Source organism: Lycorma delicatula, chromosome 1 (assembly GCF_047948215.1).
Source record: "Lycorma delicatula isolate Av1 chromosome 1, ASM4794821v1, whole genome shotgun sequence".
Taxonomy (NCBI): Eukaryota; Metazoa; Arthropoda; class Insecta; order Hemiptera; family Fulgoridae; genus Lycorma; species Lycorma delicatula.
The window spans coordinates 223,594,302-223,608,734 of NC_134455.1; the positions used below are offsets into that span (position 1 = coordinate 223,594,302).

At 29.1% G+C, this 14,433-nt stretch overlaps 1 protein-coding gene across 5 annotated transcripts in view; it reads right to left on the minus strand.

Annotated features, from left to right (window-relative positions):
- The window catches only part of LOC142329094 (uncharacterized), a 76,934-nt gene that overhangs the window by 17,485 nt on the left and 45,016 nt on the right, over positions 1-14,433 (minus strand). For 4 of the 5 annotated variants that reach the window (XM_075373452.1, XM_075373440.1, XM_075373432.1 and 1 more), the window contains exons 5-6: positions 7,457-7,516; positions 4,659-4,786 (exon numbers count right to left, since the gene is read on the minus strand). In XM_075373452.1, the coding sequence (XP_075229567.1) occupies positions 4,659-4,786; positions 7,457-7,516 (188 nt within the window). The remainder of the gene's footprint in view (positions 1-4,658; positions 4,787-7,456; positions 7,517-14,433) is intronic. The other variant, XM_075373460.1, reaches the window with a different exon arrangement.

The following is a 14,433-nucleotide window of genomic DNA, read 5'->3' on the forward strand; positions in this document are numbered from 1 at the left end:
TATCAGGATATGTTTGCTCAGGGGGAAGGTTTTTAGTGGATCCCTGCTTCGGCAGGAAAACCCATACACCCAGCAGTACGAGCTGCTGGGCAGATGCAACCAGATGGTTGCAGATTTTTCCTCAGCCGACAAAAAAATCCTGCTACTTTAAAAATGAGGATTATTTTCTCTTTTGTGTCAAGGGCTATAAGAGTCTGTAATGATGCCGTATGGTTAGATAAGGTGTTCTAATTTAGTAAAGAAAAATTTGAAATTTACTATGAGTTTAAGACTAGAATATTCAAGTAGTTGTTGTGTCTTAGGAGCAAACCTTCAGAAGCACTACTTCTATTCTGCTGTAGAGTGCTCTTATTTGTTGCTAATGGATTAAACTTAACTGCAAGGCCTTAGTAGCAGCATATTCAGTTGTTGTACAGGATGAATGGTGGTGTAATTAATCCTAGGCATTATACAATAATAACACAAGTGTTCTGAGGCTCTGTTCTTGAGATGACAGAATACCAAATGTCTTATTGCTTCATTTATACTATTCTACACTGAAGAAAGAAAGGAAGGAATGGAAATAATTCAGACTTACAATGGGTCCTCTTTCATTCATTGACCCTAAGTATCTCTGTTAAAAACATGAGATTTACTAAAAAGTAATGAGCCTTTGAAGGCCAAAATTGAGAATACATTTACTGTTATTGGAAAATAACATTAATGAGATCACATATTTGCTCCATTTTTTAGATGAATTTCAACCATTTTTCTGGTAACACCATAAACCTGTTGGTATGGGTCTCTGGTTTCAAAAAATTGTAACACATGGTTTCAACAGGCCTATTTTGAAACTAACTTAACACCATTCAGGGAGTTCTGCGGAGACCAAAACAAATGATAGTCTGATAATGCCAGGTTCCAGCTATAAAGTGGATGCATTAAAATCTCCCAGTCAAATTCTCTCAATGTCTGTTGGGTTGTTAAAATGTATGCGGTGTGGCATTGTCAGTGTGGTATATGACACTTTCTGTTGACCAGTTCAAGCCTTCTTCAGGCTAGACCTGTTGACCAGTTCAGACTAATTAAAACTACTTTTGATAAGATGAATTTATTATTGTTGGCCATTTAGAGACTGCATAAGTATACAATTAAATCCTATCAGAACTGCAGGAAGGTTTATCTAAACTAATAATTGTAATCTCGTGATAGCAGGTGATATGATTGTAATATTAAAAATTCCTACAAGTACACTAACCCAAATATCATTGATTACAGGTTTTTACTTTTGTACTTTGGCCTTGAATCTTTTATTAATTCTCAAACAAGAATTACATCTGTTACAATACACAATTTCAACTTAACATCGTACAGAAACAACAATAATAACTTTTCTAAAAAGACTGATTTTCCATTTTTAAAGTCTGCAGAATGAAACAAGGCCAACTGTTTTTCAGTCCCTGTCTATCATCTGTTTTTTTTCATCTGTCAGCTACTTATTACAGTTTTATCAGTATACAGTTTAACCATATAAACAAAAATGCTAAAATCATTCTCACAAGTAGTAAATATAAACCTCTCAAACCTTGCATTGATAGCGGTCTTTGTGCTAGCGTTAAAAAAGAAATGATCTGTATAAAAAGGTTAAGAATCAACCATGGAATGAGAAATTAATAAAATACTACAAATCATTCAGGAATAAATTAGATACCGATTTGTTCAAACTAAGGATAAATATTATTATAATAAATTGGAAAACATTAAGGACCTTCCACTCGTAAACAGTAAAAGGTTCTTAATGATTTGCTTGACAGTAGAACTGCTAAAGCTAGAATTGAATATCTGGTTCTTGATGATAATACCACTGTCACTGATTCCTATTTTATTGTTAATGAATTTAATAATTATTTTATCAGTGTTGCAGACCAATTAATTCTATCTGCTAACCCTTTAAATACTACAAATGTCATCAGTTCAACTAATTATAATGAGTATTTCTAGACCAATAATATTAGGGATTCACTATTTCTAGCTCCTGTATCTGTTGATGAAATTCTTACTGTTATCAAAATAATGGACAGAGGGAAGGTTTCTGGTGCTGAAGGGATATCTGCTTTCATTCTAAAACCAATTTCATTTGAAATAGTAGATGTTTTTCAATTTATTTGTAATTTTTCGCTACTCATGAGCGAATTCCCCACGGCAATCAAAAGAGCTGTTGTTCTGCTTTTTGAGAAAGGAGATTGTGATAGATTGGGGAATTACAGAGCTATCTCTCTTTTATCAGTTTACTCTAAAATTTTTGAAAAGGGCATTAATTTTGTTTAATTAACTTCTTAAATAAAAACAGACCTTTTAGTAATAATCAGTTCGGTTTCCATGAGGGTATTAGTATTGAGAATGCTCTTTTCAGGCCATTAACCAATGTTTACAGTTCTGTCTCAAAAGATTTGTCAACAGCAGTGTTATTTATTGATTTGGCTAAGGGTTCTTGACACTGTAAATCATGGAAAGCTAATTGAAGTGCTTGGTTTTGTGGGTATGAGAGGTTGCATCTTGGATTTATTTAAGTAATAGGGAACAGGTGGTAACTTTGGATGGCGAGACTAGTGATCCACTTCTGATAAAATGTGGCGTTCCTCAGGATTCAGTTTTGAGTCCAATATTCTTTCTAATTTATGTTAACAGACTCTATGATGCCAATCATAACTAAGATAACTAACTGCTTATGCAGATGACATGACATTATTTCATTATGCTGCCAATATAAGCAGTGTTAATCAATATATTAATCCAGATCTGGAAAAACTATACAGGTGGTTTGTTAAAATGTCATTAATACTCAGCCCAAAGACCAAGTATATGCACTTTAATTTGCGTAAAAAACTTCAAAATTACAAATTAATCTATCATTCTGTAGCTTACTCCAAATATATTGATATTGACTGCTCCTGTATGCGGACTGAAAGGATTTAATACAATGAAGTAATTGATGAGCACTATTAAAAATTTTATTTGATTTTAAAACAATTTTAATTGCTTCCGGGTTACACTGAGGTGTCTATATTTGGCTTTGGTCGAATCTCTTTTGTCCTATGGAATTGCATTCTGGGGGGAAATCATTTATCTATAATTAAACCTTTATTAACAGCACAAAAACATATCATTAAAATTCTGGCATTCAAATCATGTATGTCACCATCTCTTCCATTGTTTGGAAATCTTAATTTACTTCCTTTACAGTATTTATATATTTATAAAGTTTTATAAGTCTTTTATGCTAGAAATGGGAATAATATTCTATACAAACACAACGTTCATAATAGTCATGGTACTCATTATTTTTCTAGATCCTAGAGCTCATAAAAATTTTACACAAAATTTAGTTTACCTATAGTGCAGCACATAATTATAACAAATTACCCCTAAACCTAAGAGATATTAACAATCTGATTTAAAAATGAGCTAAAAATGTGTTTATCATCTTGCAATGACATTAATTTATTTTTCACTATAGTAATATAGTTATGGAACAAAATCTAATTTTTTTTTTGTTGCAGTTCACACATACCCAATTATTTGTAAATTATTTTTGGTCATTAATTAGTTAAGAGGCATAAATACAACTATTTACACATAATGAAAATATATTTTGTGATATGCTCTTGCACACTGATTCAAAAATTCAGAATGGTAAATCCTAAACTGGTCTTTTGGGTTACCTAAATTTTATCACCAAATTTTTATTATTTTTATTTTATTTATTTACTTATTGTTACCTTTGTTAAGACATTAAAATTGTATAATTTTATTTTTATTTTGTAGAAAAGTTTTCTGTTATTTTTTTCTTTGTACTGAAAATGAAATAAATTTGAATTTGTTTTTTGGTCAAAATATTGTCATTAAAGATTTTTTTGTCTTCAGTCATTTGACTGGTTTGATGCAGCTCTCCAAGATTCCCTATCTAATGCCAGTCATTTCATTTTGGTATACCCCTTACATCTTACATCCCTAACAATTTGTTTTATATATTCCAAAAGCTGCCTGCCTGCACAATTTTTACCATCTACCTGTCCCTCCAATATCAAAGTGACTATTCCAGGATGCCTTAATATGTGTTATAAGTCTGTTATGAGTAAATAATACTCACATGATATGTTAGTATTATTAGTGATATAAGTCTGTCTCTTCTTTTAACTACATTTTTCTAAATGCTTCTTTCTTCATCAATTTTCCGCAACACCTCTTCATCACTTTATCCACCCATTTAATTTTTAACATTCTCCTATAGCACCACATTTCAAAAGCTTCTAATCTCTTCTTCTCAGGTACTCATCATTAAAGATAAAAAATATAAATTGATTGTAACATTATCTGAACTAGGAAATAAAAATGTTTTTCAGCCCTAGATACATAATAATAATTAAATAGCAGCAACATGGTTAACTATGTAATGCACAATAAACAACAAAGTAATTTTTTAATACAAATATATACAACAGAATAGGACAAACATAATAAGTAATCTAACTATCCTAGTCCAACAAAAACTGATTCGATGAAATCAAAATTAAATTTTATGGTAATATAAGATTTTATGGCAAATACTTATAATTACCATATCGGCAATTACCATACGTTTTACAATAAAAAAATTCATCAATAATAAAATTACATACCTGAGCATATATCAAGTACAACCCTTTTTCTGACACTTCTAATTTAGCTTTGCCTTCTTTCAACAAAATATTTCTATTTAGATAATCACCAGATATATCTAAATCTCCAAACCAAGGTGCTATTATACCTGTTGTAAACAATAACAATACATTTTATAAATACAACATTAAGAAAAGAAACTATAAGAGAAATTTAATTGCCCCAGTGATAAGAATATTATCATCAGTAGGAACATTTTTGCAGAATTACCAAATACTTGGCTTAATAAAGACTAACATATACAAATATTAACAATTCCATTAACAACAAAACTAAATCAGTTTCATCTGACACTGAACAACCACAAAACCTTGATAAGTACACCCATACAAAACACAAAAGATTAATAAAGGAAAAACAAAATTTACTGAAAACAATGATTATTTCAATTTAATGTCCCATTAAAATTAAAACCATATCTAATCAAAATTATTTTGAATTTATAAAAATTTTATTACCAAATGTACATAAATAATGTCACTAAAACCTGTAATTTTACTTGAAATTTTATTTTTTCTTATATTAATAAGAAATTGAAAACATTATAGCAACAAATAGTCTACTATGCATATATTACATGGATAACATTTTGAATGTAATAAATAATAAAAGTACAAAATTAACACAAAGTGATTAGTAATGAATTATTTTATTACATAAAAAAAATTGTAAATTTAGATCTCCAATGAAAACCATTATAGTACAATATAGGAATGTTTTTTCCTGCTAAAACTTGTTACACGCATATCGCAATGTGGGTTGGAGTATTAAACCTGCCTATTCATTCTTAAGAGACTTTTATGACAGAGCAAACATCAACTTGTATTTAGCTTCTTAGTCATACTGGAACATCCACATAATCACATACCATAAATTAATTGATCTTGTTCAACTCTTATCTTAAATTATCAAATACACCATCACAAGATTTCTCTTCTGATCCTTTTATATTAACTACAGAAAAACTTAAAACACTTTTCAAATATTCAAACTGTTGGAAAAATATTCTATTAAACAATTTTACCAATTTTAATCATTTTCGGTGTTATTGAACACATTTTATACAACTATTTATATATATATATATAATATAATGCTTTTTTAGATTACTTAAATATCTTAAACAATCACAAGCACATATCTTTTTTAAGTTCACTCTTGAACTGAACAGACACATTAGATCAAAGATTTGTATAAGACGAAAATTTCCTTTTCTGTACTCCTTTTAACTATTAACTCTCTTACAGACTAGCTCTGTTTAACAAAAAACTAAAAGTAATTTTTTGTAAAATAGCATTTTTATAAAAATAACAACTTAATCAAGCTGATAATGTAATCGCACAAAATAGGAGGAATCTGCAAGTGGATCTGTCCAGGAGATCCCTTCTGTTCACGTTTCCTATCAGGAAGCAGTACTATAAGTCTGTTGGCTGAAGTACCTACCAGATAGAACTAAGACCTTCTTATCTCACCTAAAGTAGTTATACACAAGTTTTTCAACAACTTCAGAATAGGCAACCCAATGCAACAATAATACAAAAAGAATAATGAATAACAAGTTACCCACACCTACTTCATAGGCATTTCATGCCTATTTAATGGGCCTTTACTGTCTTATGTGCGGCCTAACAAGCTCTGATTGTAGCTCTGCAATCACCCACCTATACTCAACATGATGTGAATAATTATATTAAAGTAAAAGCATTCACATCACTACAGAAAATTTGATGTATGCAGCTTCAAAACTTTCCCTTAATAGACACATGCTATATCATCCTGCCATTCAAATGAAACTATGAAAACCAAGAACAACATAAAAGTTCTGCTCACCAATCAGCACTCATGAAAGTTCAGCACACTCAATTAAGGAGCGTGTGAATCAATGATCAATATATTAGCAGAGCTTTGCTTAAAAGAAACAAATTGGTCAACACACACCCAGTCTAGAGCACACCATGGGTCTCAGGAGTAGTGAGCCGTACCATTGTACAGTCAACCAGCTACAGTTGAATAACCACAAAAGGCAAAATTACTCTACCGAGCAACAGGAACCTGACCCAACCTAGGGTCAAACTTTACATGATACAAGGTTCAGATTGATACATAATCTGACTTTGGTGAGCTCTTCCTGGCTTTGAATCCAAACCTCAATCCATTGGCAAAATGAATTCTTTAACATTATCTCCTCATCACTAGAAACTAGAATTATGATGAATCCCCAAGCTTATACCTCTACATGGGTCTCCATATAGCGGGGTAATATTGCAAACCATTTTTTTCCAAGTTAATTATCTTATTTCCATATAGTTTTTAGGATCAATCTACATTTTATTAAAATTTATTAACTGCTTTATATTATAAGCTTATAAATAAAAAAATCAGATGTCAAATGCAAATTGGCCAAGTGGTGAAACATAATAACATGTGGTGAAACAAAATTACAACTCAAACTATGAAATATAAAATAAATAATGAATAATCAACCAGTATTCTCGGACAGTATAAATCAGAACTAACAGAATTATATAATGTTAGGTTCAAAATAAGTCCATTATCATCATTTATTCAACAATGTGTATAGACTTTGAATTTAATGTGTTCATATTTATTAATCGTTTGTTTTCATTGATGACGTTAATTAAACCAATGAGCCAGAATTTATTGCTAATAATTTAACAATCTGAGTTAATAATTTTAACAGTTTCTAATAAAATAAATGATCATCAATTAACTCTTAATAGTTAAATTGGATACATACTACCTCCATCTTGAATCAATGCTTCTGGCTGAGCTCCTCTAAAATGTGCTAAAAGTGGACCTGAAATGCAAAAATGAATATCACTCACTCAGAAGTTACAATAATAAAAAATATTTACAATTTTTTTTTACAAAAGAATCAGTATTTGCTTACAAACTAATTTTTATTTATTTTTTTAAAATTCACCACAACACCAAAATTTAAATACTGGGTGCAGTTTCCATATATTTAGCTAATGAACATTATAACTGATATCAATTAAATGAATAAGCGATTATTTTTCATAAAAATAAGGAATTTTTTTTAGTTTTACATATTTACAGGCGGTTGAAATGAATTTGAGGCAGTAGCAAACATAATATATATATATATATATATGGGATAGAACAGGCATAGACTTAATTTTTCAATATATATTAAAAATCCTTTAATGATTAAAAGAAATGAGCAAAGTTGAGCTTGTTTTTTGTCACGCTGTGGAAAACCTTAAGAAATTAAAAATTTATGCTATACTAAATAAGGGACCGATTTACTGAGTTTTGCATAAAGTATAATTTAGTAATTGCAAACACCCAGTTTAAAAATCATAATAGAAGAACAGACACATGGAAAAAGCCAGGTGATACTGCAAGGTGACAGATAGACTATAACATAGTTAGCAAAGATTTAGAAATCAACTCATCAACTGCAAAGCACATCCAGGAGCAGACATTGATAGCGACCATAATTTAGTGATAATAAAATGTAGATTGGGGTCTAAAAACCTGAAGAAATGTGCCAGTTGAATAATCGGTGGAATTTAGAGAAGCTTGAGGAAAAGGAAGTAAAAAAAATTTGAGGATATCGCAAGAGGTCTGAGTAAAAGACACAAGGTAGAAAATATAGAAGAATAGGAGAATGTTAAAAAGAAAATTCTTAAATCAGCTGAAATGAATATAGGTAAACAAAGACTACTGGTAGAAAACCTTGGATATCAGAGGATATATTGCAGCTGATGGATGAGCGTAGAAAATATAAGAATGCTAGTGATGAAGAAGGTAAAATATCCTATCGACAATTAAGAAATACTATAAACAGTTATTGCTAATTAGTGAATGAAGAGTGGATTAAAAAAGTGTTCAAAAGTTGAAAGAGAAATTATAATTTATTATAAGAAGAAGCATACAGGAAAGTCAAGGAGAATTTTGTGGTAAATAAGTTAAAATCTAATAATGTGTTAAATAAATATGGTACACCAATTTATAATACAAAAGAAAAGATTAAAGAAAGATAGGTTGGTGGAATATATTGAAGTCATATGGAGGAAATGAATTAGAAACTGGTATTATAGAGGAAGAAGAGGATGAAAAGGGTGAAACAATACTGAGATATGAATTTAATAGAGAATTACAGGATTTGAATGGCAGAGAGGCTCCTGGGATAGACGGGATACCTGCAGAATTACTGCACAGTACAGGTGAGAAAGCAATAGATCATATATACTGGTGTGTAATATTAACGAAAAAGGGGAAGTTCCATCAGATTTCAAAAAGAGTGTTTTGTCATGATACCAAAGAAAGGAGCAGGTAAGTGTAAAGAATAAAACCTTACCTTAACTACTCATGAATCAAAAATTTTAACTAGAATTCTGTACAGAAGAATTGAGAGGAGAATGGAAGAAATGTTAGGGGAAGAGCAATTTGGTTTCAGGAAAAGTATAGGGACAAGGGAAGCAACCTTAATGCTCAGATTAATAGTAGAAGGAAGATTAAAGAAGAACAAACCAACATATATAACATTTATAGACTTAGAAAAGGCATTTGATAACATAGACAGGAATAAAATGTTGAGCATTTTAAAAAATGTAAGGTTCAAGTAGAGATTCATATCTATCATATAAGTAGAGATCAAGAACAATTGCTAACATTAACAGGAACCAAACTGCAACAGTAATAATCGAAGAGCATAAGAAAGAAGCAGTAATAAAAAAGGGAGTCATACAAGGATGTTTCCTATTCCCGTTACTTTTTAATCTTTACATAGAACTTTTTTTTGTTTTTTTGAGGGCGAAAGATGTCTACGCATTATCATCTCCCATTACATAGAACTAGCAGTTAATGATGTTAAAGAACAGTTTAGATCTGGAGTAACACTGCAAGGTGAAAAGATAAACCTGCTATTATTTGCTGATGATATAATAATTCTAGCTGAGTGAAAAAAAGATTTACAAAATTCAATGAATGACACGGATGAAGTCCTATACATGAAATTAAACAAGAACAAAAGAAAAGTAATGAAATTAATAGTAGCAAAATAGATGCACCAAAAAATATGATGAAGTAAAACTATGGAAGTAGAAGAATTTTGTTATTTGGGAGGTATAATTACTAAAGATGGAAGAAACAGGAGCGATATAAAATGCCAGATAGCACAGGTGAAATGAGCTTTCAGTCAGAAATATAATTTGCTTACATCAAAAATGAATTTAAATATCAGAAAAGCATTTTTGAAAGTATATGTTTGGAATGTTGCTTTATATAGAAATGAAAATCGGATGATCAGAGTACCTGAGAAGAAAACATTACAAGCTTTTGAAATATGATGCTATAGGAGAATGTCAAAAATCACATGGGTGGATAAAGGAAAAAATGAAGAGGTGTTGCAGCAAACTGATGAAGAAAGAAACATTTGAAAAAATATACTTAAAAAAGAGACAGACTTATAGGTCACATCTTAAGGCATCCTGGAATAGTTACTTTGATATTGGAGGGACAGATGATGGGAAAAACTGTACAGACAGGCAGCGTTTGGAATATGTAAAACAGATTGTAAGGGATGTAGGATATAGCAGGTATACCGCAATGAAACAACTGGCACTAGATAGCGACTCTTTGAGAGCTGCATCAAACCAATCAAATGACTGAAGATAAAAAACTAAACAAAAACTTGAGTCTGCTGAAAAACAACATAAGAATAAAATCTACTTTACATATAATTACACGTTTATTAGTTAAGTTTTTAATTATTGTTAAGTTAAAAATAGTATATTAATTTTTTAGCAAATAAAAATTGCCAGTCTGACCTGGATTATAAGCTATGATGAAAAGGATTCTTCCAGATGAAAAACCAAGAAACTATAAAACTCTGCCAAAGCGTGGCATTGATACTTTAAAAATATTTAAACATAAACAGCCATAAACAAATAAATATATATATAAATAGAAGTATATATATATACTTCTGTTTATATGTCACTACTGAGAATACTCTATGCAATGAAAGAATTGTAAAATAAAATCATCAAAAAATTCTACAATTTTCCAAATTAATGATTTATAGCTAGGTCAATCCAAATTATAAAATTTTCATATTTAAATTGATGATAAACTACAAAAATATTTATAGCACTCTCCACTATTTTTAAAACATGAAAGTACATTTACAAATCAATTTGCTTATTGCCAAGGTTCTTGCATATAAACAAAATCACACACACAAGATTTGGAATTAAAATATCCTCTATTCAATCCTACTCCTAAAACAAGCCATATAATATTACTAAAAAATTATTCAGTCCTTACAAGTACTATAAATAATATTAAATAAACAAAACCATTTTCTTATATAAAAAAACAATGGTTATAAATTACAACCACTGTTGTCTTAAAAATAATACTGCTTTGGTTCTACACAAACAAATGAAAAACATCACAAGACTCACACAGTTATAGTACTGTGTACTATAAAAATACTTTTTGACCACATGGCTATGTGGTTATGTAGTACCCGAATCCCAGCTCCATGCATTTGTGGTACAAAGGGAGTACATAATATTCAACTAGAACTACTTTTAGTTATATTACAAAAATTAGTCAACTTTTGATGAACAGTATGAACACAGAAATGCAAAATTGCTACTAAAATTATAAAATTGAAATAATTCTATCTGGTAATCATTAGATACATATTATAACATTAGTTACCATATCGAACCATTATTTCAATACAAAGACAGTTACAGTAGAATATTATGAAATAAAAACTGTCCACCATTATTGTAACGACTCATTTGCTACATTATACATGTACTCATAAACAGGATAAAATGATTCCAAACCTCAAGGAAAATTTTTATAGACGTTCAACATCTATCTTTTAGTATTTCAACACTCGGATATTTCAGGTAGAAATCTATTATAATGCAATTAAAGCATGTGAATTCCAAATACTTCTTTAATATAAGTCTAACTATAAATAATATAATGTTATTTTTTTTAATGTACTAAAACCTAATGCAATTTTTTAAATTTTCAAATTATTAAACAAAAACATGAACTTTTTACATAATTATTACAGTAAATTATATATGTATATATACATTGCTTCATTTTATGAAATACAGTTTAAATTTTATATATAAATTATTCATTACAACTTGAAAATTAAACCAGCAAACATTAATTTTTTAAATCAGCAATTTTTTTATTTTATAAACAATATAACATATATTACTTGTATTTATAGTTGCAAAAAATCAAAAGGGATCCACAGGACAAATAATTTTGTTCAATGTGTTTCAAACTGAAAACAATTTTCACAAAACCAGATTGATTGAAAGCCAAACTTTTCCAATCAAAAATGCATTTTATTTCTGTAGACAAACTTTAAAAACAATGCTACATTAATTACAAAAATCTATAAAAAAATTAAATAAAATCTTACTTTGTTCAAATGCTTCTATTAAAATTTACTTTGTGCATTTTATTAAAAAACATATCTTACCAAAAGAAGTAGAACTTTTATATATAATTTGCAATGTTTTCTTTTAATTATCTTCATATTTACACATTTATTGTATTTTTAAAGTTATAAAACCAAAAAAAAACCTTTTTTAGCATTCCTTTAATGCACCTAGAAATCATGCAATCTTTTATTTCCATCTATACATAAAATCCCACCAGTATCCAAAACATCAGTAAATTTGTAATTATTGTGAATTTAAATTCTATGGGCTAAGCTCTAAAAAATGGAAATTTTATTCTCCAGTGCTTTTTAACAAGAACATAAATATTAAAGAGCATAGTTTTTACAAATATATTTTCATAAACAATTTGGAAGCTCTGTAGCTATTAACAATTTTTTATCACAATATAAATGAATTGTTTTGCATATCTGCATTTTAAAAAAAATTTAACAATGAAATATATTTGATTAATTTTTTTAAATTGTAGTCCTCATACATCTTTATTTGTTTCAACATTGAAAAACATTACTATTATGTTGTTATAATGCTACACATAAATAGCAACTAAACAAAAATTCAACCACAGTCAAGTGTATGAATATAAAATATAATCTCTTATGGCTCAGTTAATACTGACAAATTTTATTTCTACCTAACTGATCAAATTCATTAAATCACTTTTACTAACATTCTAGAAATATCGTAACACTCCATCATACAAGTGTAATGTCCATTAGAGGTTGTAATGTCTTATGAATGTTACACACACAAGGACAGAAGGTTACTTATTTTATTCCTGTTTCAACAAAATGTGAAGTCATTCAAAGAATAGTTAATAAAACTATTGTATAGTTCAGTTAAAAATTAAATTATATTAGGTCAGCCAATTTATGCAGGGACCCCATGTTAGCTTCTTTTTCAATCGGTCCGAGTTCAATTCCTAACACGGGTCTTGCATCCCTTCATTAATTCATAGGCATCATAAAAAATAAATATATTTTATATAATTGAGCAAATGAATCTTGAAACTGAATGAATGAAAAAAAAACTGACAGAGCAACTATAAAATTAGAAAATTATTTTCTATGAAAATTACTCTTATTTCATTATAATCAATGTCCTATACACACTAGTAATAGTCAGGTATTTAATATTATTTTATTTTATCTTTAACTGTAGATTTAACTTATAAGCTTGCAGTGCAACTATAATATATTAAAAATAATTTATGTAGTAAATACAAATGAAAGTCTGTGTTGTACTGGTCATAAACTTGTTTTTATTTTTTTTCAGAAACTTATTGAGTTTTCAAATATTGAATATCATAACTCATCTATTTCATTACTCATATATTGTTTATTATTCATTAAACATATATTATAACTCATATTGGAGGGACAGGTGGAAGGGAAAAATTGCGCAGGCAGGCAACGTTTGGAATATGTAAAACAAATAGTTAGGGATGTAGGATGTAAGTGGCATACCGAAATGAAACGACTGGCATTAGATAGGGAATCTTGGAGAGCTGCATCAAACCAGTTAAATGACTGAAGATGAAAAAAAAACTCATAATGTAAGTACGCTTGACTAAATTGAATTGCACACTTAATGAATCACATACAGTGAAATTTAACATCTGATTAACAATGGAATCAAGAGCAAAATAATCTGAACTCCACATCATTATACCATAATGCTCAAACTTGTACAGAAATGTTAGTTTTAAGAAAGCTAATTTCGTTCAAATGAATTTTATTACAATAAATTTTTCAATCAGGGATATATCTGTTACATAAAATGATTAATGTATACAAGAATATTTTAATTTACAACAAATTTCCGAAAACGTAGAATACGGTAGTTATAGTAAAATATCCTCTAATAACTATTCAATAATTATGTTTATTCAACTGTGTAAAGAATTTTATTTTTATACCTGCCCTGTGAGGTGTGATAAAAAAATGAGTATTTTATTTTTTATCAAAAACAATTTACTTATTCCTACATACTGATATTGTCCCCTTCAAATTAGTCCCCCCCCCCCGCAGATATAAGGCACATTTATGCACTTTCTTCTTCCAATCCTCAAAACATTTGTTGGTTATAACCTTAGGTTTATTCAGCAATTTTTTTTTTATTCTACCTATTGGCACAAACTGTTGTTCAATGTTCCTTTAATCTATTAAATGAAAATGTACCAGAGTCCCATGTCTGGAAAATACAGGAGCTGCGGCATCAGTATAGTGTTATCTTT